The following is a 24,253-nucleotide window of genomic DNA, read 5'->3' on the forward strand; positions in this document are numbered from 1 at the left end:
TGCCACCTTTCAGATAAAAGACACTGAGAAGGGTTGTAATCTGTTCGGTTCAAAAAGGACACAAGAAGGTTATCAGTCAGTGCAGTACCACCTCAAGCAATCGAGAAAAAGAAATATGGCAAAAATCAGAATTTTGACCAATATTGTGGGGTTGGTTAAAAGGAGCACAAGCTGTTATGTAGGTTAGTGATTGAGGTTAGCAACTATGACAGGCCTATTAGCTCTAACATCTTCACTGCTGACACATCACTGCCTAGCAGCAATGAGTGAATTAGATTTAACATCACTTCCAGCCGCCACACATCTCCTGTCCCCCTCAACCCAAACCAGAATCGCGGCAAGCATAGGTTCCAGTAGCGGCAGGCTGTTTCTTTCTCTCGTGTGCAATAAAAGCTGATTGGAGTTGAAACAGTTGACCGGTCCTACCCTCCTTCACAGCTGCTGGATTAGAGGCTGAAGCCCATCATCTGTGAAATGAAATTTCAGATGGTCGAACAGGGACAGTCTGGGGTGCAGACTGTATGTATGAAAGTGTTGGAGAGTAGAAAGGGGCACAGGACACAATATGCAAGGTCTCACATCACAGCTAAAAGGTTCATGTGAAGAGGATGATAAACATTTATCGGTCATATGGTAACAGTAACTCTCTTCGTTGAAAGGTATGAAACCCGGTTGTTAGTAGCGATAGACATGGGTTCGAATCAATAGTGGCTCACAAAATATCACACAAATATGATGATTCCTCAGTTTGCTGAGTTTAGAGCATCAGGCAATAGAGACAGGAGTAGATTTACATTTAGAACAAAATTTTGAATCACTGTTCCTTAAAGTAAAAAATAACTTGAAAAATTGGTATAGAAATTATTTTCACAGAAATTACTAGTAAATTTTGAACAACTACAAAGAAGTCGAAAAACTGAAATAGTTTTATTTACAACTTGTGTATGAGAACAGAAGAATTACATGTCATACAAGAATACAGTAATTCTTTAATCTCTATATTTCAAATCTAAGGCTACAGCTTTACTAGATGACAAGAGTGCATAAACATGAATGGATGACAGTTGCAGGGTTGCCAGATCTGCATATCAAAAATCGATCAATGACCAATTAAACTATTATAAATACAAAAACTTAATCTATGATATTCCGTAAAATGCATTTTTTTCGGTCACTGTTATGCATTACACATCATTTCAATTTGTGTGTATAGTCTGTTTTCATTTATAATATCTTGACAGCGGGTGAACAAATTCCTTTGGTGGGGGTGGTAATCTTTTATTTTAGAACCACTTGAAAATGAACTATTTACAGGCTACAACCTAAAATTAAACGTCAGGATATCCCTAACAGGTTTTTAATAGAAGTGTCTGTAGATTAAGTCATACTTTTTAATAACTAGCAGCAGCAATCCAGTAGAGACCAGTCAAACTGTTACCATGGAAATGAAAACAGTCAGGCTCCCAACAGTGCCCCTCTTTCACAAAAATCTCTTTACTATGTCTCATCATCCAGCACAGTCTTATCATCGGTAGAATATGAATTGGATCAAATAAAACATTTCAATACAGGCATTTCTGTCAAATATCATTTAGACATTCAACCTGTGAGGGAATAAAATATATTAAATAAATAAAATTAACCCCTGGCAACAGCATGAAAGAAGCACATTTTCGTAGGAAAGCAGCAAATTTGGCAACCCTGGTCAGGTGTTCAAAGCAGCTCTTATTATATTCTGCAATGTACCACCAAATAGAAAAAACTACATTTGTCTCTTGTTGATTAATATCATTTTTTCTTTTCTCCTTTCAAGTGACACCGAGTAACAAGTATTATAGGCAGTTTGTGATATTGTGATAACTAACAAAACATTTGAGAAAGAAAAAATGAAATGAAACTACATAATTATAATTTTGACATTTTTAAAACCCTAAAGCAAAGGTTAAACATCTAATGTGGCAGTGTAAGGCATTTAGATAAGCAGACCCAGATTTAAGAGTTTTTCTTGCTTTTATTTCAGATTTTCATTTTTAAATACCCTTATACCGCCAAGAGATGCATATCACTTTGTTATTCCCTCGTTTCCCTTGATTGTAAGCAAAACACTTCATCCATGATTAAACCAGCAATCTAACAATACTCCAAGTATCTTTGCAAAGAAAATGTTTCCTTCATGCTTTGTGGGCTTATGCATCACATCTCAAATAGATTTACAAGTTAAATCTCAAAATGTCTGCATAATATTCTTATCATTACATCTGCAAGAAATCTAAGCACATTCTTGTAAACTGACTGCATAAGAACTGTAAGAATGTTATGATTGACAACACCTATAAATCACAAGCAGGACTGCAAAGGTGTGTTAGGTAGTGGATAATGATAATGATAAAGCATAATGATGCAATTAGATTGAGATGTTAAGATTGATTTACTAAAAATAAAACAAAATGCTGATTTTAAGAGAGTTATTCAATACAGGTACATATTAGGAGATTAAACGATCTAAAAATAAGACATTCAGGTAGAGCATATTGAATGCAATTCTCAAACGTCTATCCCTTTACCTTATTTCTGAAAAGACACTTTAGAAGAATATGAGGCACAAGTTACAAAAAGTGCAACGGTTGCGGTTTTTTTTTTTTTTTTTTTATAAGGCTATGCTAAACTCCATAGCTGAGCAAAAATATCTCTTGCAAATGTTTGATTTCCTTCCATTGTTTTCCTCTCGGTGAACCTCAAAGGTCACTTCATTTTTTACATAATAAAGATATATTCAACGCACTTGTTGTCTTTAATAATGATTATATGAATGTAAACATGAATATTTTGGTCCTGGGTATATTAGTTACCTTTCACATCTTTCTGTACCTAGAAAGACTGTGATTTATAAAAAAGAGGGTCCCGAACCTCCTGTTCTTGGATAAAATGTAGGGTCCTTGCCATATAGTGCATGTGTTACAGCTGAGAGGGGGGAATGATTTATTTGGGCAGGTCAGTACAGGTCACTGAGGCCTGCTATTTTCCGTGCCTTCTGCATCAGGGCTCTCAGTTGGAACTGTTTCCTGGAGAGTAGGCGCACATGCTGCACACAAACACACACAACAGAATACTCAGAGTTAATATGTATTCAAATATTGTATTTTACAGCTTAGACAATGTCAAAAAAAAAAAAAAAAGCACAGGGTACAGTTGAGACTAACCTTAAGAAAGACATCCAAGTCAATGACATCTCTGCGCAACGCTTCACCCAAGTAGAAGATTGTGTCTTCTATGGCGTTTTCTTCAGCGTAGAGGTTCAGAATCTGCTTATACAGAGGAGCAGTGGGCACAATCACATCATCAATATCATTTTTTTCAGACTGGTTCTCCATTTTTCCCAGAGCAGCAGTCAGCTCATCATCTTTCTGCTTAAGGAGATCAACGTTTTTGTCCACATCAGCCTGCAATTCAATGGAAAGAACATTATTATTATATATTACTATTTTATAAAATATTCAAAAACATTGTTTTCATGCCAATACCTTGTTAAAAGAAGGATTTACTACAAAGTATACATACAGTAGAGGTAAAAGCATAAGTCACTATTAGCTCAAGTATCAATAAGGTAAAAAGGTACAATTCGAAATTTACAAAAAGTCTCATGTACCATCTCCAGGTCTAGTTTGGTCACCATCTCCTCCAGCTTCTGGTGACCTCTCTTTAGGTCCTCCTCTGTCCTTTTCAGTGCATCTAGCTCTGCCTGTGCTCGATCCATCTCTTCTTTCATCCGCCTGCGCAACTTGTCACTGACTGCAGACACCAAAGATGCACGGATTGTGTCCTCACCAATGGTACCGTCACGGGTGGGTCCTGAAACACAGCAAAAAACAAAAATGTTTGCAAGCGTATCAAAGTACATTTTTTTTTGGAATGGGTTTATGTACACTACCATTCAAAAGCTGGGTCGGGAACATTTTTTAAAACTGTTTTTGAAAGAAGCCTCTAATGCTCATCAAGAATACAGAAACAACAGTAATATTGCAAATATTTTTATATACTTTTTTAATATTTATATGCAAATTCTTAATTATTCCGTTGATGGCAAAGCCATTGTGAATTTTTAGCATTACTCCAGTCTTCAGTGTCACATGACCCTTCTGGAATTATTCTAATATGCTGATTTGCTTCTAAAGAAATTTTTATTTTAACTGTTGAAATCAGTTGTACTGCTTAATATTTATCTGGAAATTGTGATATATATATATATATATATATATATATATATATTATAATAGAAAGTTCAAAAGAACAGCGTTTACTTGAAATGTTGATCTTTTGTGTCATTATAAATGCATTTACTGCTACTTTTGATCAATTTAATACACCCTTGCTAAATAAACGTATCAATTTAATGACCCAAATCTTTTAGGAGTTTAGAAATGCACGAGTTAGTGTCTTTCTGGATTCTTGATTTCACTACTAATTTAACATGTAAGATGCTTGCTCACCCACTGTAGTGACAGAAGACACTGGGGTGTAGGGAGAGGAGCTTGAGGTAGTGGGGTATCCAGGGCCTACTGCAGGATAAGGGTAGCCCTGAAATCCACTGGCAGACAGACAGAAAGAAAATATATATAGTAAAATCTCATTGGCATTTACACAGCAAGGTGTAACACAATGACACATACCCAACAATTTGTCCCATCTCTTTATATACACTTCAGACACAAAAAGCCTGTGTTTACATTAATCACATGTCACAAGCCTGTTAGTGATCTAGCATAGTTAGAACTTTTTATCAGTAGTAAACAGTTGCTAAACATCACCAAAATTGACATTATTTTACACGTCCTTAGAAATATACAAAATATCACAAGAATGCAATTATTTATTCAAAGAAGGAAATTCTATTCATGATTCATTACAGGAACTCTGATGTACTCCTTACCCTTGCATGAGCACCTCCGAGTGATGATTTCAAACTAGATCTAGCCTGATTAAGCGTTCATTGCAAAAAAAATATTGAATGCATCAGTGTACATCTATTTAGAAAATGTATTGCGAATGAAAGGCATGTTTGTACTTTTCCTGCTATTGTCTTCTGGAAATAGTGGAGATGTTCATTCAAACCATGTATTATGCAGGAGATTGCTAATTCAGCTTAATAATAAATTCCTTCACACATCCTTCACATTGTTTCATGTGTGCACAAAACTTGCTTTGAGTGTATTGCGATTTTCACAAGTCTGTCAGTAACTTATAGTGCTTTTACCTGTGTGTATTTTGATTTACAGTATGCAGCCTGATATAACAAAAATAAATGTCCTTTGCAGAAAAATGCATGCTTGACATTTCTCAACTGCTTGTTATCTAAGAGCTACAGTATTACATGCACAGTTAAAGAAGAATATTCTGTTACAATGAACAACAATGATGAAATATTGTGCAATAAGAGGAGAATTGGATACGAGTGTTTAGACATAGGGCAGATGACCAGATATCAGATAAGTATTGGATTTAGAACCACGTATGAAAGGACGTCAAAATCCTATGTTTTTTGCGGTCTAAATACATGTAACAAGATCTGATCTGTGGGGGATGTCTGAGAAATACACGACCGTTCAAAAGTGTAGCCTTAAAGTCACCAATGCTGCATTTATTTAATAAGAATACTGTAAAACAGTAATATCTGAATACGTACTGCTTTTAAATGGTAGTGTATATATGTAGGAATTGGTCAATCATATGGCCAAAATATGTGATTGACACAATGAAAGCACACTTACCCTGGATTGGAAGAGTGACCTTGACCATAAGGCAACCCTGGTGTGCTTTGCATGTAAGAAGCTGGAAAACATTGAATTATATAATTATTGCTGATTCCCAAAGTTAAAATGATCTTACAAATGTTACATAAACTTTAAAATAGGTTTTCTATCAGATCCAAAATACTGCATTGAATCTAAAAATGATCAGATATAAGTCTACGCTCACTGTTAGGTGGGCCTGTTGCTGGGAATGCTTGGTAAGCTGCCTGAGTGGTGGGCCGTGAGTAAACAGGTGGCTCCTCTCCAAACACTACAATCATCACCTGGATCAGTCCTAACAATTCAGACTGGGGCTAAAATGGACAAAAACAAGCAAAAAGTTGGTGTATGTCCTCCTAAATTAAAAATACAAAGATAAAAAGGGAAAAAAGGCACTCACAGGTTTCCAATCATGCAGGTATGGGAGGTAAATCTTTCCATTGGCATCAACATGTTTCCCTGTTTTTATCATCATGGCACTTGTGGGTTTTACAAAACAGATGGGAGGGTTGTATGGATATGTGTCTAGAAGCCACAGGCAGATGGGAATGTTGTACACATTTCCTATTGAAGAGGAATATATTAAATTGGGAAAAGGGTCCAACATAAAGAAATGACTCATCTGGATAAAGCTGGATTGCTAAATAGGTCTGAGGGTTGGAGAAACTCAAACGCTTCTTGAAAGCAGTGCTCTCTGTACCTCGGTAGTTTACTGGCACCGTTCCTGTAAGACTCAACAGCTCTTTGGTGGAGCCATCATTGAACACTGAAACAAAAAAACAAAAAAAATGAGTGCAGGACAACACATAATACATACCTGTATATTTACTATACAAATGGAACTGGTGTCATTTAGACACAACATTTACATAGCTTGTGGCAGAATTTATTCATAACACAAAAAATACTTAAAGTACGTTTAAAGCAATCATGTGGATTATTGTGATGCTTTTATCAGCTGTTTGGACTCATTCTGACAGCACCCATTCACCAATTCAATTTTGCAATTGATAGCAAAATTTTGGAAGAAACAGTACAGCACCTTAAATCGTTAACCTGCTATCTTGACACACCTCCCACATCTTTTGTCAAAAGTGTGCTTAACTGTTTAGAAGCAGATCTCTTAGAAGTGGTGAATGCCTCACTTCTTTCTAGGACTTTTCCAAACTCCCTGAAAACTGCAGTAGTTAAGCCCCTTCTGAAAAAGCGCAATCTTGATAACACCATATTGAGCAACTATGGACCAATATCAAATCTTCCTTTCATAGGTTAGATTATTGAAAAGGTAGTTTTTAAATCAGCTGAACAACTACAGGTGCTGGTCATAACATTAGAATATCATGAAAAAGTTTATTTATTTCAGTAATACCATTCAAAAAATGAAACTTGTATATTAGATTAATTCATTACACACATATTGATATATTTCAAATGTTTATTTCCTTTAATTTTGATGATTATAACTGACAACAAATGAAAGTCCCAAATTCAGTATCTCAGAAAATTAGAATATCAATTAAGACCAATGCAAAAAAAAATATTTTTATAAATGTTGGCCAACTGAAAAGTATGAGCATGTACAGCACTCAATATTTAGTTGGGGCTCCTTTGGCCTGGATTACTGCAGCAATGCGGCGTGGAGTCGATCAGTCTGTGGCACTGCTCAGGTGTTATGAGAGCCCATGTTGCTCTGATAGTGGCCTTCAGCTCTTCTGAATTGTTGGGTCTGGCGTATTGCATCTTCCTCTTCAAAATACCCCATAGGTTTTCCATGGGGTTATGGTCAGGCGACTTTGCTGGCCAATCAAGAACAGGGATACCATGGTCCTTAAACCAGGTACTAGTAGCTTTGGCAGTGTGTGCAGGTGCCAGGTCCTGTTGGAAAATGAAATCTGCATCTCCATAAAGTTGGTCAGCAGCAGGAAGCAGGAAGTGCTCTAAAACTTCCTGGTAGACGGCTGCGTTGACCTTGGACCTCAGAAAACACAATGGACCAACACCAGCAGATTACATGGCACCCCAAACCATCAATGACTGTGGAAACTTTACACTGGACCTCAAGCAACGTGGATTATGTGCCTCTCCTCTCTTCCTCCAGACTCTGGGACCTTGATTTCCAAAGGAAATCCAAAATTTACTTTCATCAGAGAACATAACTTTGGACCACTCAGCAACAGTCCAGTCCTTTTTGTCTTTAGCCCAGACAAGACGCTTCTGACGCTGTCTCTTGTTCAAGAGTGGCTTGACACAAGGAATGCGACAGCTGAAACCCATGTCTTGCATACGTCTGTGCATGGTGGTTCTTGAAGCACTGACTCCAGCTGCAGTCCACTCTTTGTGAATCTCCCCCACATTTTTGAATGGGTTTTGTTTCACAATCCTCTCCAGGGTGCGGTTATCCCTATTGCTTGTACACTTTTTTCTACCACATCTTGTCCTTCCCTTCGCCTCTCTATTAATGTGCTTGGACACAGAGCTCTGTGAACAGCCAGCCTCTTTAGCAATGACCTTTTGGGTCCTCCTTGTGCAAGGTGTCAATGGTCGTCTTTTGGACAACTGTCAAGTCAGCAGTCTTCCCCATGATTGTGTAGCCTACAGAACTAGACTGAGAGACCATTTAAAGGCTTTTGCAGGTGTTTTGAGTTAATTAGCTGATTAGAGTGTGGCACCAGGTGTCTTCAATATTGAACATTTTCACAATATTCTAATTTTCTGAGATACTGAATTTGGGACTTTCATTAGTTGTCAGTTATAATCATCAAAATTAAAGGAAATAAACATTTGAAATATATCAGTCTGTGTGTAATGAATGAATCTAATATACAAGTTTCACTTTTTGAATGGTATTACTGAAATAAATCAACTTTTTCATGATATTCCAATTTATGGTCAATTTATGACCAGCATCTGTACTTAAACTCAAATGGATACCTGGACAATTTTCAATCTGGTTTCCGAGCACATCACAGCACAAAGACAGCACTCATTAAAATAATAAATGATATTTGCTTTAATTCTGATTCTGGCAAATTATCAGTGCTGGTATTACTAGATCTTAGTGTTGCGTTTGACACTGTCGATCATAACATACTTCTAGAGAGACTGGAAAACTGGGACGGGCTTTCTGGGATGGTACTCAAATTGTTCAGGTCATACTTAGAAGGGAAGAGGTTATTATGTGAGTATAGGAGAGCATAGGTCTAAGTGGATGTCCATGACATGCGGAGTCCCACAAGGCTCAATACTTGCACCGCTCTTGTTTAGCCTGTATATGCTCCCACTAAGTCAAATAATGAGAAAGTACCAAACTGCCTATCACAGCTATGCTGATGATACCTAGATTTACCTAGCCTTATCTCCAAATGACTACAGCCCCATTGACTCCCTCTGCCAATGCATTGATGAAATTAACAGTTGGATGTGCCAGAACTTTCTTCAGTTAAACAAGGAGAAAACTGAAGTCATTGCATTTGGAAACAAAGATGAAGTTCTCAAGGTGAATGCATACCTTGACTCTAGGGGTCAAACAACTAAAAATCAAGTCAAGAATCTTGGGGTGATTCTGGAGACAGACCTTAGTTTCAGTAGTCATGTCAAAGCAGTAACTAAATCAGCATATTATCATCTCAAAAACATTGCAAGAATTAGATGTATTGTTTCCAGTCAAGACTTGAAGAAACTCATGCCTTTATCACAAGCAGGGTGGATTATTGTAATGGTCTCCTCACTGCCTTCCCAAGAAGACCATTAGACAGCTGCAGCTCATCCGGAACGCTGCTGCCAGGATTCTGACTAGAACCAGAAAATCTGAGCATGTCACGCCAGTCCTCAGTTCCCTATCGATACTCCACTCGTACTGCGTCTTGCTAAAGACGCTATGGGAAAAAGCCTTTTTTCTCCTTTACTGAAGCCTTATTCAATCACGCAGTGAAACTGCACGATCATTGGTTCATGCAGTGTGTTAAAAACGAACCAATGTGTCGGCAGCGGAGCTGCACGAGCCTATGGCGACGGAGCCCGCCAGATCCCGCCAGATTGGGCGGGGTTATCTGGCTATATAATCGGCCGTCTCGCCATAGGATCCTCAGATTTCTTCTCCTTCAGCGACGACATCTCGCCTTCGCTGATCCCAAGAAGCCGCCTCGCCGTTGACACGCCTCGCAGCTGAGCCAGAGACCTCCTGCCAGCTGAGACGCCGCTTTCACCGCGCTCCAGCCCCGCAGAATCCCCGGTCTGTTCGCTGCCGCCATACTCGCAACAGCCTGTCGATGCAGAAGAGCAAAGAGCACGCCGCCTGTCTGGGTCTCGCCCACGCACTGACTGCGCGCTTACCGAGACGGAATGCTCGTTCGAGTATGATTCTCACTCTCCCGCTCGCTGTCCGCCTCTGTGGAGGCAGCTCCGCTCTCCCGTTTCTCCTCTCTCAGCAAAGCTCGGAGAATGAAACATCAGAGCCACGGAGCTTCCTGCAGCGCTCTGATCCGCCGGTATTCACACGTGAGAATCAGAGCTCCTCCTTCATTGAGCGGCTCTATTCACTTTGGCGGACCGGAGTGGAAAGCTATGTGTGTGCGTCACTGAGACGGCGCTCACACAGGCAGCCTGCTTTCACCGAAAGCCGGGCTTTGCCCTGATTTGCTCGCGGTCCTCTATGTAGCAGGCCCCGCCTCCCCCGCTTCTCTTCTCCCAGTCACCTCGGAGACAGGAACAGCAGCTCGCGAGGCTGAGCAATCAGGTTTGAGTGATTTTTCGTGCCGGCATAGCCCCGTGTGTTTCACTCTGCATACAGCGCTTGATCTGCCAGCGCATGTGGATTAGCGCCTCTCATTACATTGAGTGGCTCAATCCTTCTGCGCGCATTGTAAAATGCTGCGCTGGGCAGCCCCCCCCCCTCTCACGTTTATTTTCTCCCAGTCACCTCGGAGAAAAAGACGGTAAAAATCGCGGGGCTGGGCGTTCAGGCTTGAGTGATTTTTCGCGCCGGCATAGCCCCGTGTGTTTCACTCTGCATACAGCGCTTTGATCTGCCAGCGCGTGTGGATTAGCGCCTCTCATTACATTGAGTGGCTCAATCCTTCTGTGCACATTGTAACATGCTGCACTGGGCGGCCCCGCCTCTCGCGTTTCTCTTCTCCCAGTCACCTCGGAGAAGGAGACAGATATATATATATATATAAAAAAAAAAAAAAAGGCTTGAGTGATTTTTCGTGCCGGCATAGCCCCGCGTTTTTCACTCTGCATACAGTCTTTGATCTGCCAGTGTGTTTACACTAAGGATTAGCGCCTCTTGCAGCTCTTTGATCTACCAGCGCTACTTTCATTATGAAAGCGTCAGTCTGTCCCTGCCGCCTCACGGTCCCTTTCTTCAATGAAGGTGGCCACGCCTCCCCTGCTCTAGTGTTTCTACTCTCCCAGTTATCTCGGGGAAGAAACTGCAAGCTCCAGGGTTCGAGCGATCAAGCTTGAGTGAATTTACGGCAGAGCAGCCCCGCATTTCACTCTTTGATCTTGGCTCGCCTTCTTTAGTGAAGATGGCCCCTCCCCTCATCCACTACGATGGCAATGAGTTTGTGGTAATACTGTTGTGAACACTGGGCCCTTTCAAAAAGCACCCACACAACTGATCACTGTTATAGCAAGGAAATAAAACACAAACATTTTCAAAAGAGAGCACATTCCTCTCCCTCTTATCACGAGCTTCAGGTCCCCGCTAGGCGGCCTGCCACTCGAAACAAATTCAAGCCCTGACCACACGGGCCGAGGCCTGGCAGGCCATCCCCGGAGTGTCAGAGTGGGATACAAGGATAATAGAACGAGGCTAGGGGTTTCCTGTTCCTCCTCTCACGAGCGCCCTGCCTCTGTCGCTCGAGTTTATCCAGCCCCTTGCCACGCGGGCCAAGGCCTGGAGGGCCATCCCTGGAGTGTCCGAATGGGTTATACGGATAATAGAACGAGGTTACTCACTCCAATTCGCTCGCAGACCCCCGCGCTTCAGCGGCGTGGTCTCCACTTCTGTAGACAGCGAGAACGCTCACGTTCTACGTTCAGAAGTGATGACGCTGCTGGAAAAAGGAGCCATAGAAATGGTTCCTCCAGCTCAGAGCGAATCAGGCTTTTACAGCCGTTACTTCCTCGTTCCCAAGAAGGATGGCGGCCTCCGGCCCATCCTCGCGCCCTCATGAGGAGGTCGTTCAGGATGATCACACTGAAGCAGATCCTCGCGCAAATTCGCTCAGAAGACTGGTTCTGTTCCCTAGACCTGAAAGACGCATACTTTCACGTCCAGATAGCCCCCCATCACAGACGATTCTTGAGATTCGCCTTCGAGGGAGTGGCTTATCAGTACACGGTCCTTCCTTTTGGACTGTCCCTGGCCCCACGCACTTTTACGAAGTGCATGGACGCGGCTCTTTCCCCTCTCAGGCAGATGGGAATCCGCATTCTCAATTACCTCGACGACTGGCTCATTCTGGCCCAGTCAGAGGTACAACTACTCTCACACAGAGCCCTCCTCCTCAGCCACCTAGAATGCCTGGGGCTCAGGGTCAATTTTGCCAAGAGCGCGCTGTTTCCCAGCCGACGGGTGTCGTTTCTGGGAACAGTTTTGGACTCAGCTCAGATGAGAGCTGTGCTAGCGCCGGAACGCGCTCTGGCCATTCAAAAGCTCGCAGCCTCCTTCCAGAGCGGCACCGCTCGCCCCGTCAAAGCGTTTCAGAGGATGCTGGGCCTCATGGCAGCAGCATCGCCGGTGCTACAGTTGGGCCTGCTTCTCATGCGGCCCCTTCAGCGCTGGTTGAAACCACGGGTTCCGCCCCACGCATGGCGACACGGTCGCCTACACATCAGGGTGAGCCAGGCCTGTGTAACGGCCCTGGCCCCCTGGAAGAACCCACGATGGTTCAGAAAGGGTGTGACCATAGGGATGGTCTGCAGCAGGAAAGTTATCACAACAGACGCCTCCAACATGGGTTGGGGGGCGCTGTGCGAAGGCAAACCGACCTTTGGCCTTTGGTCGAAGGCGGAGCGGAACCTCCACATCAACTGCTTAGAAATGCTAGCAGTGTGTCGAGCCTGCCAGTTTTTCCTGCCAGAGCTAAAGGAACGACATGTGCTGATCCGCTCAGACAACATGTCAGTGGTGTCCTACGTAAATCACCAGGGAGGTCTCTCCTCGAAGCGACTTCTGGAGTGGGCCCATCTCAACTTGCACTCGCTGAGAGCAGCTCATTTGCCGGGCAGATTGAACCAAGGAGCGGATATGTTATCACGGAGCAACGTCCCCTCAGAAGAGTGGATGCTCCATCCGCAGACGGTTCGAATGATCTGAAGAATCTTTGGCAAGGCCGAAGTAGACCTTTTCGCCTCCAAAGACAACTCTCACTGCCCAGCCTATTATTCGAAGGTCAAGGGCAAGTTGGCCCACGACTGGCCCAACCTCCTCCTTTATGCATTCCCTCCGATCGCTCTGATTCCTCAGGTCATCAGGCGAATCAGGGATCAACGACACAAGGTCTTGTTGGTGGCCCCCCTGTGGGAGAACCAGCCTTGGATGTCAGAGCTGACCCAGCTGCTAACCGCAACCCCCTGGCCCGTGCCCCTGAGACGAGACCTCCTCTCTCAGGCGAACGGTTTATTGTGGCACCCTCGTCCCGAACTGTGGGCGCTTCACTTCTGGCCGCTCAACAGGAGCCTACCAGCCTCCCAGAGCGAGTGCTAAATACCATTTCTGAGGCTAGAGCCCCGTCTACGAGACGCCTCTATGCCCTTAAATGGGCGGTTTTCTCCGAATGGTGTCTAAACCACGGTGAGGACCCCCCTGCTTCTGAGTTGGCGGTGATTTTGTCCTTCCTGCAGGAACTGCTGGATAAAGGACGCTCTCCCTCCACACTCAGGGTGTTCGTATCGGCTATAGCTGCCTTTCACGCCCCTATTGCGGGCCAATCAGTGGGCAGGGACAATGCTGTCGTCCGCTTTCTGAGGGGTGCCAAGAGGCTGAATGCGCCTCGGCCCCTTACTGTCCCTACGTGGGACTTACCCACTGTGCTGAGGGCCCTGAGGGGCCCTCCTTTTGAGCCGCTCCAGTCCACGAACCTTCGGTCACTGTCGCTGAAGACTGCTCTGCTACTAGCACTAGCATCAGTCAAGCGAGTAGGAGACCTGCAGGCGCTCTCTGTGAGCCCTGCCTGCCTGGAATTTGGGCCAAACGACTCCAAGGTCGTCCTAAAAAACGTACCTAAGGTACTTTCCACTCCGTTCAGAGCTCAGGTCATCCCACTCTCCACGCTTCCTCCCTCCGAGGTGGACCGGGAGTTAATTTTGTTATGCCCTGTTAGAGCCCTACGGATCTACTTTGAGCATTCCGCCTCCTTCAGGTGCACGGAACAGCTCTTTGTTAGCTTCGGTAACCGCGCCAAAGGGCTTCCGGTCACGAAGCAGAGACTCTCTAAGTGGATAGTGGATGCCGTTACGCTGGCTTACTCTTCCTTGGGCCTTCAATGCCCCATTGGAGTACGAGCCCATTCGACTAGAGGCATTGCCTCGTCATGGGCCTGGTCTAGCGGTGTGTCCATTACAGACATTTGTGCGGCGGCCGGCTGGGCCTCGCTGTCCACATTTGCAAAGTTTTATATGCTGGATGTACCGGCCTTGCAGGCCAGGGTCCTATCTGCTTAGATGAGTATGACTTACGTTGTGGGAACAACCCTAACGGAGAACTCTTGACTGCACGGGCACTCAAGCTCTCTGATGGGTTCCTTACATATCTCAGCCCTGAAAGTGCTGAGTATGTGAGGAATACAAGGAATGACCCGGGCCGAGCGTGACCTCTATGAGCTCAGCTCGCTTTAGCCCGAGTATACTACTTCCCTCTGAGCATATAAGACTGTAACATTTCTATAACGTTTCTGTGAGGACATGTGCATTCCTACCAGGACTCATCTATTCTACAACAATGACAAACCATGGTTCACTGCCAAACTCAGACAGCTCCGTCAGGCCAAAGAAGATGCTCACAGAAAGGGGGATAAAGTCTTGTACAAACAGGCCAAATACACACTGGAAAAGGAGATCAGAGTGGCAAAGAGGAATTATTCTGACAAGCTCAGGAACAAATTCTCTTCCAGTGATCCTGCTTCAGTGTGGTTAGGATTGAAGGACATCACCAGCTACAAAACACCACCCCCCAGCACTCTGGAGAATCAACACCTGGCAGACGACTTAAACGAGTTCTTTTGTCGTTTTGAACGATCACCCCACAAGCGCCCAGAACACCCCTCCACACAACCATTCACACCTCCAGCAACCCCTCTCTCCCCCACACCTACAATTCAAATCAGCGAAGATGATGTGTGCCAGGTCTTCAGGAAGAACAAAAGAAGGAAAGCACCTGGTCCAAATGGTGTGTCACCAGCCTGCCTAAAAATCTGTGCTGATCAGCTGGCCCCCATCTTCACACAGATCTTCAATAGATCACTGGAGCTGTGTGAAGTCCCCTCATGCTTCAAACGCTCCACCATAATCCCCGTCCCAAAGAAGCACAAAATTACTGGACTTAATGACTACAGACCTGTGGCCCTAACGTCTGTAGCCATGAAATCATTCGAAAGACTGGTTCTGGCTCATCTGAAGGACATCACTGGACCCTTACTGGACCCCCTGCAGTTTGCCTACAGAGCAAACAGGTCTGTGGATGATGCAGTCAACATGGGACTGCACTTCATCCTGCAGCATCTGGACAGACCAGGGACTTATGTGAGGATCCTGTTTGTGGACTTCAGCTCTGCTTTTAACACCATTATCCCGGAAACCCTTCAAAATAAACTAACTCAGCTCTCCGTCCCCACCTCCGTCTGCCAGTGGACCTGTCCTGACAGACAGACAGCAGTTAGTAAAGCTTGGCAAATTCACATCCAGCACTCGCACCATCAGCACTGGAGCTCCTCAGGGCTGCGTTCTCTCCCCACTGCTCTTCTCCCTCTACACCAACGACTGCACATCTAAAGACCCCTCTGTCAAGCTCCTGAAGTTCGCAGACGACACCACACTGATTGGCCTCATCCAGGACGGTGACGAGTCTGCTTACAGACAGGAGATTAAGGAGCTGGCTGTCTGGTGCAGTCTCAACAACCTGGAGCTTAACACGCTCAAAACTGTGGAGATGTTCGTGGACTTCAGGAGAAACCCCCCTGCTCTCCCCCCACTCACCATCATGAACAGCACTGTGACTGCAGTGGAGTCATTCAGATTCCTGGGCACCACCATCTCTCAGGACCTGAAGTGGGATATTCACATTGACTCCATTGTCAGGAAGGCCCAGCAGAGGTTGTACTTTCTTCGCCAGCTGAGGAAGTTCAACCTGCCACAGGACTTACTGAAACAGTTCTACTCCGCCATCATCGAATCCATCCTCTGCACCTCAATAACTGTCTGGTTCAGCTCAGCTACCAAATCTGACCTCAAAAGACTACGGAGGGTAGTTCGGACTGCTGAGCGAATCATTGGTACAACCCTCCCCACTCTCCAAGAACTGTACTTATCCAGAGTGAGCAAAAGGGCTGGCAAAATCACTCTGGACCCCTCACATCCAGCACACAACCTCTTTGAACTGTTACCGTCTGGTCGACGCTACAGAGCTCTGAGCACCAGAACGACCAGACACAGGAACAGTTTCTTCCCTCAGTCAATACATCTCATGAACACTCAATAAATAAACGTGGAACACACAACTAATTCATTATCCATTCACCACACTCACTTATTTTATTTTTCTCATTTCTAATTTGCACATACTTGACCTGTACATACATAGTCGCCTATATTATATTATATATTGTGTATTTTTAATTTTTTTGCTGCTTTGTACATTGGTTATTGGCTATTTCTTGTTATTTGTTTTATTACCTGTGTCCTGTCCTGTTACTGTCTTTCTGTTGCACTGTGGAGCTTCTGTCACTACAACAAATTCCTTGTATGTGTAAACATACTTGGCCAATAAAGCTCATTCTGATTCTGATTCTGATTCTGATTCTGATTCTGATGGAATGCTTATGGAGCTATTTTACACAGTCGTTCCTCTACCATAGCACGGCGTGATTGAATTGTGTTCCCATAGCGTCTTTAGCAAGACGCAGTACGAGTGGAGTATCGATAGGGAACGTACTCTGTTACTATCGTAACCTCGGTTCTCTGAGATACGGAACGAGTACTGCGTACTTTGCCGTGCCAGGTAGCTGCACGACTCAGTCGTCGCTCCAGTCGAAGTAAACCTGAGGATCCTATGGCGAGACGGCCGATTATTTAGCCAGATAACCCCGCCCATTCTGGCGGGATCTGGCAGGCTCCGTCGCCATAGGCTCGTGCAGCTCCGCTGCCGACACATTGGTTCGTTTTTAACACACTGCATGAACCAATGATCGTGCAGTTTCACTGCGTGATTGAATAAGGCTTCAGTAAAGGAGAAAAAAGGCTTTTTCCCATAGCGTTTTTAGCAAGACACAGTACTCGTTCCGATCTCAGGGAACCGAGGTTACGATAGTAACCAAGTACGGTCCTTACCCTGGCTTCCAGTTACATTTAGGATTGATTTTAAAGTACCTTTACTTGTTTATAAATCGCTCAATGGCATAGGACCTAAATATACTGCAGATATGCTCACTGACTATAAACCTAACAGATCACTCAGATCATTAGGATTGAGTCAGTTAGAAATACCAAGGGTTCACACAAAACAAGGGGAGTCCTAAAGCGGAGCTAAAACATTAGCCACATTTAAATCCAGACTCAAAACTCATCTGTTTAGCTGTGCATTTGTGGAATGAGCACTGTGCTACTTCCGAACTGACTGCACTGTATTTTATGTATAATCATTTTTATTTCTAACTGGTCTACACTCATTTTAAATACATTTTTAAATCATTTTAAACGTTTTAAAATTTTTGGTTTTATTGTTGTGATAATTATTTTATGATTATTTTATTTCCTTTTATGTAAAGCACTTTGAATTACCATTGTGTATGAAATAGGGCTGCAACGATTCGTCGACGTTGTCGACAAAAATCGATAATAGAAATAGCCGACAATGAATTTCATTGTCGAAGTTGTCGCCAGACATGTTTTTTCCGACCGAGTGAGGCATCTCTCTTCATTACAATCTCTGCCGAGAGTCGCACATGCGCATTGGCTTCTCTGCTGAGCGATAACATACAGAAATGGCGGCGTCCAACGCAGCAGCTGCGCGTACCAAAACATCTAAAGTTTGGGAGCATTTTAGCCTGGATACGGCGAATAAAAAGATTACCTGCATGGTTTGCAAAGCAGTCCTTGCGTATCACGGCAGCACCTCGGTGATGCACGAACATTTAAAGAGAAAGCACGTCGGACAGTTGAATGAAACAGAGTTTGACTCGCCTCGGTAAGATTTAAATAACATGGAAGCCAATACGTTTTGTTTTGGATGTACATTGTACATTTTATAAGCGTATTTTCGCTTAAAAAAAAAAAAAAAAGGATTTAACGTTATGCCCGACTGTGCCTGACAAAAGTATTTTAAATTAAATGCATGCAGTCTGAAGAAGAGAGCCACCATGGATCCCTTTCTGCAAAAGAAGCAGACGTGCACCCCACAACAGGCGAATGCCCTCACTGAGTTAGTATTGCAGATGCTGATCTATGATATGAGGCCGCTCTCCATGGTCGATGGTGCTGGGTTTCAACAAATGATAGCCCAGTTCAATCCAGACTACATCCTACCATCCAGAACCCATTTCACCCACTTGATGGAGCAGAAATACAGTACAACATTTCTGAAGGTAATTGTTTAGAATGCACACACACAGTCAGACATATTTCATACAAAAAAAAAAAAAAAAAAAAAAAAAAAAAAAAAAAAAAATCACAAATTTAATTTAAAAGCAATTTTATATATAAATATATCTATATATCTATCTATATATATATCTATATATCTATATATATATATATCTATCTATCTATCTATCTATCTATATATATATATATATATATATATATATATATATACACACACACACAGGTCCTTTTCAAAAAATTAGCATATTGTGATAAAGTTCATTATTTTCTGTAATGTACTGATAAACATTAGACTTTCATATATTTTAGATTCATTACAACACAACTGAAGTAGTTCAAGCCTTTTATTGTTTTAATATTGATGATTTTGGCATACAGCTCATGAAAACCCAAAATTCCTATCTCAAAAAATTAGCATATCATGAAAAGGTTCTGTAAACGAGCTATTAACCTAATCATCTGAATCAACTAATTAACTCTAAACACCTGCAAAAGATTCCTGAGGCTTTTAAAAACTCCCAGCCTGGTTCATTACTCAAAACCGCAATCATGGGTAAGACTGCCGACCTGACTGCTGTCCAGAAGGCCATCATTGACACCCTCAAGCAAGAGGGTAAGACACAAAGAAATTTCTGAACGAATAGGCTGTTCCCAGAGTGCTGTATCAAGGCACCTCAGTGGGAAGTCTGTGGGAAGGAAAAAGTGTGGCAGAAAACGCAGCACAACGAGAGAGGTGACCGGACCTTGAGGAAGATTGTGGAGAAGGACCGATTCCAGACCTTGGGGGACCTGCGCAAGCAGTGGACTGAGTCTGGAGTAGAAACATCCAGAGCCACCGTGTACAGGAGTTTGCAGGAAATGGGCTACAGGTGCCGCATTCCCCAGGTCAAGCCACTTTTGAACAGAGAAGCAGCACTGGACTGTTGCTCAGTGGTCCAAAGTACTTTTTTCGGATGAAAGCAAATTTTGCATGTCATTCGGAAATCAAGGTGCCAGAGTCTGGAGGAAGACTGGGGAGAGGGAAATGCCAAAATGCCTGAAGTCCAGTGTCAAGTACCCACAGTCAGTGATGGTCTGGGGTGCCATGTCAGCTGCTGGTGTTGGTCCACTGTGTTTTATCAAGGGCAGGGTCAATGCAGCTAGCTATCAGGAGATTTTGGAGCACTTCATGCTTCCATCTGCTGAAAAGCTTTATGGAGATGAAGATTTAATTTTTCAGCACGACCTGGCACCTGCTCACAGTGCCAAAACCACTGGTAAATGGTTTACTGACCATGGTATTACTGTGCTCAATTGGCCTGCCGACTCTCCTGACCTGAACCCCATAGAGAATCTGTGGGATATTGTGAAGAGAAAGTTGAGAGACGCAAGACCCAACACTCTGGATGAGCTTAAGGCCGCTATCGAAGCATCCTGGGCCTCCATAACACCCCAGCAGTGCCACAGGCTGATTGACTCCATGCCACGCCGCATTGAAGCAGTCATTTCTGCAAAAGGATTCCCGACCAAGTATTGAGTGCATAACTGAACATAATTATTTGAAGGTTGACTTTTGTTGTATTAAAAACACTTTTCTTTTATTGGTCGGATGAAATATGCTAATTTTTTGAGATAGGAATTTTGGGTTTTCATGAGCTGTATGCCAAAATCATCAATATTAAAACAATAAAAGGCTTGAACTACTTCAGTTGTGTTGTAATGAATCTAAAATATATGAAAGTCTAATGTTTATCAGTACATTACAGAAAATAATGAACTTTATCACAATATGCAAATTTTTTGAAAAGGACCTGTATATATTAAAATAGCTGAAATAACTTTGTTTTGGTAAAATCATAGTAGCTGCAATATTAAAAATGTAAAACTTGTATGTTGAATAGTTTCTGTTGACATGTAGGTTTTTGCATGTTAAATATTTTCAAAAATCAAATTTTGTGTTTAAAGGTAAAGCAGATCCTAAAAGAGGTAAACAGCTCCATCACACTGACGTGTGATGTTTGGACCAGCCGTGCCACAGAGGCATATCTTGGAGTTTCGTGTCATTTCATCACCAAAGACTGGCAAATGAAGACTTTGAACCTTGCCACTCTACCCCTGGAGGAGAGGCATACTGCTGCGAACATCATGATATGGATGGAAGAGGTGATAGAGAAATTTGACATCTTGCCTAGCAAAATTAAAGCAATAGTACATGATAACGGGTCTAACATGGTGGCGGCAGCTCGACTCCTGGAAGAAAAACACGGTTGGTCTTCAGTCCGCTGTGTTGGCCACACCCTCCAACTTATCGTCAACAGTGCCCTCAAAGAGCCCAGCATCAACAAAGCTACTGGTGCTGCAAGAAACCTAGTTGAGCACTTTAGGAGAAGTGAGCTGGCAAATTCAAAACTGAAGAAGCAGCAGCAAATGAACACCACAGAGCACAAGCTGATCCAGGACGTCAGTACGCGATGGAATAGTACCTATTACATGGTAGCAAGACTCCTGGAGCAGCGCTGGCCAGTCACTGCAACTCTCTCAGACCCTGAGGTAACACCAAGAGGCAAGCACTACTTTGACCTGAAACCAGAGCAGTGGGTACTACTTGAAGAGCTGGTGCAAGGGTTAGGGCCTTTTGAATGTGCTACCGTTTTCCTCAGTGGGCAGGAGTATGCTACTGCTTCATGTCTTCCACAGCTGGTCAAAGGGCTGCAACGGTCCATACAGCAAACCCAGTTTGAGACAAGCTCAGGAAAAGCCTTTCAAGCCATTGCAGGAAAAGGAATAAGTGAGAGATGGGAGAATCTTAACACTGTGTCTGCAGCGAGAGACAACCCACTTGTTCTTGCAGCTGTCATCGACCCAAGATTCAGAAAGCTGAAGTTTATCTCACCTGAAGATGGCACAAGGGTGCAAAGTACAGTTGAAGTTCTTGCTATCAAAGAAGCAAAGGCCAAGACTGGGCTACATGATGACCCTGAGGAGCTACAGCAGAAGAAGAGGGGTCATATCCCAGGGGGAAAGTCAGCGCTGGATAACCTGCTTCAGTCTGACACTGACAGTCTGAGTGAGGAAGAGGAGGAAACCCAGGAGGACAAAAAAATCCAAATGGTGAGGAGGGAACTTCAGATGTTCTTCACAGAGCCACCAATAGCCAAAAAAGAAGACCCTCTCAGCTGGTGGAGCGAAAATGAGGAGCGTTTTCCCACACTGTCAAACCTAGCAAGATCTCTTCTGTGCATTCCTGCAACATCCACCCCTGCAGAGCGAATCTTCTCAGCAGCAGGAAATATCTGCTCCCAGAAGAGAGCAAGTCTCACATGAGACCATGTGGATATGCTGACTTTCCTTAATATGAATAAACTGAATGACATAGCCTGAGCCTCATGTTGATTTTAAACTTGGTCTGTCCACCATGACAGGTTTGTGTCCAGGTAGTATCACACAGTCCATGTTTACAACTTAAATTCAGACGACTCTGAAAGCTTATTTTAAAACCGTTAGATTTCATAATGTTGAGACGAGTTGTAAAGTTCTTTTGCAACAGATTGACCACTGAATGTCTCTCACAAAATGCACTTAATATTTTTGTTTACTGTTTTATTGCTGCTAATGTGCCTGCCCCTGGTTTACAGGAAGAATATGTTTACTTGATTTTAATAAATTTTTTCTTATAAAACAAATGTGCCTGTCCTTTATAAAAATTATAGAGTTTCTTTATTTATGCATTTATGTCTATATTGACCGAGCACTGTGCCTAATTGGTTTTAGACAGGGCATTTTTATTTACTTTTAGTATGAATCGGCCTATCAGCAGCAAAGTTCAATAAAATATGCATTTTTCATTGAAGTACCCCCTTCTTTCTTGTGTTTACTATCATTTTCCACAGAATTAAAGCAATTTCATGCTAAATTTTAGAAAAATTTAATAATTATTCGATTAGTCGACTAATCGTTTCAATAGTCGGTGACTAGTCGACTATTAAAATAGTCTTTAGTTGCAGCCCTAATATGAAATGTGCTATATTTAAACTTGCCTTGCTGACAATCCACTGCTGAGCAAATGATGTCATGCAAACCTACTCATCTACATCTTGGATGGCCTGAGAGTGAACACTTTTTAAGCATTTTTTTTTTTAATCTTTGGCTGAACTATGTCGTTAAGAGAAGCTTATGCATTTGAAATAAAATAAATAAAATAAAATAAAATATAATTTAGTCATTTAGCAGACGCTTTTATCCAAAGTGAATCACAAATGAGGACAATAGAAGCTATAAAAAGAGCAAAAATAAGTGTGGTGACAAATCTCAGTTAGTCTAATGCAGTACAGCCAGGAAAGCAAGTTTCTGACTTACTTGGGTTCACAATTTTCTGTTTCTTCAGCATATCTATAAACCAGCCATAAGAACGTGTAATATTCACAATACTTCAAAGCAATGCAATATATATTTAGCAAGGAAATATTAAATACTATTCCCTCTTTGAAGTTTTAGTATATAATTTTATAGTAAAAAATCATTTATCGTTTGCTTTGAAAGGTGGGGTTCTCTTTGACAATACTCCTTCAGATTCTTTAAACATGTAAGATCTTCTTTCTAAAGCATTTGACACGTATTACTCTACAGCTACAACTTTAGGAAATATGCAGCATTTAATAATTCATGACTAATATCTCAAATTTTGCACTGAAATAAAAATCATTTTGACATGGCATGTAAAAAATACACGGCCTAAACATGTTTCTTTCTTTTTGCTTTTGCATTTAAAACAAGCTCATCATTTTTCTTATGTGCATCTCTAACACATGACATATATTTGATGGGCCCTGTCTAAATAAAGCTAACTTATATGAAAATATGCTAAACTAAACACATTACATCTCTCTTCCCTACTGTACATTCAAACATCAGAATGGCTCAACAATGTAGTTACACTGTGGCACCAAAGCTACACAAAAAACGACAAAACATCAAACCAAGAGATATCTTCAAAAAATTCAAACTTTTGACAGCCACAAAGTGTCTTAAAATACTTTTGCTTTATGTTTAGCAATATAGATATATTTAAAAATGAAAACAGAAGTATATATTATTTTGTATACAGCAGAATTTATCTTTATTTATAATAAATGCCACTTTCTTGAAAATACAACTAACGCAATGACATTGAATCATTTGTAAGTGTGGCTGAAGTACAGCACAGTAAATCTTACCATAGCTGTCCATCACAGGTTTAAGATCTTTATAGTGAGATGTCACGTTTGTTATGTCGCGTGCTGTCAGGTCCCTGTATTTATAAACCTGTGTACAAATAAAAAACATTACCCATATATTACGACAAACACACTTTGTAAATAACTTCTCTGGTATGCAAGTGTTTAACATAGCCTACCTTCGACAGCATTTTCCGTAGGGAACTTTCGTTATTTGCCGTCATGCTTACAAAGACTATGAACTAATGTAGTACTTAAAACGACTGTACCGAGTGTATTAGTTGAATTATGTAGTTGTTGTTATGGACATATAATCATAAAGATCAAATCACCGCATCCACAACTAACAAGGAAACCACGGCTGAAATGCTTTAAGCCACTTCCGGTCAGATGACTGATGACGCAGAACAGACGCGTCAGTACTGCTAGAATAGAATAATATTTTTTTAG

General features: G+C 42.4%; 1 protein-coding gene across 1 annotated transcript; it reads right to left on the minus strand.

Moving 5' to 3' along the window:
- Positions 1 to 904: 904 nt before the first annotated feature.
- LOC306842791 (tumor susceptibility gene 101 protein-like) lies at positions 905 to 24,199 on the minus strand. Its single transcript, XM_079373858.1, has 10 exons — positions 23,983 to 24,199; positions 23,804 to 23,891; positions 6,487 to 6,552; positions 6,187 to 6,350; positions 5,974 to 6,100; positions 5,766 to 5,826; positions 4,488 to 4,585; positions 3,647 to 3,849; positions 3,201 to 3,440; positions 905 to 3,082 (listed from the first exon to the last, which is right to left on the minus strand). Exons 1-10 carry the CDS (start codon positions 24,025 to 24,027, stop codon positions 2,993 to 2,995), a joined length of 1,182 nt encoding a protein of 393 aa, XP_079229984.1. The 5' UTR covers positions 24,028 to 24,199; the 3' UTR covers positions 905 to 2,992.
- Between the last annotated feature and the right edge of the window lie 54 nt (positions 24,200 to 24,253).

This window comes from Barbus barbus, assembly GCF_936440315.1.
Source record: "Barbus barbus genome assembly, chromosome: 2".
NCBI classification, from domain to species: Eukaryota; Metazoa; Chordata; class Actinopteri; order Cypriniformes; family Cyprinidae; genus Barbus; species Barbus barbus.

Bases quoted from the DNA above. Each gene is read 5' to 3' on its own strand.
- LOC306842791 (XM_079373858.1), bottom strand. From the start codon at position 24,027: ATGACGGCAAATAACGAAAGTTCCCTACGGAAAATGCTGTCGAAG. The intron at 6,101-6,186 runs GTGAGTGCCTTT...TGTCCATTTTAG, and splicing joins ACCTGCATGATTGGAAACCT to CCCCAGTCTGAATTGTTAGG. The intron at 5,827-5,973 runs GTGAGCGTAGAC...AATGTTTTCCAG, and splicing joins AGCAACAGGCCCACCTAACA to CTTCTTACATGCAAAGCACA.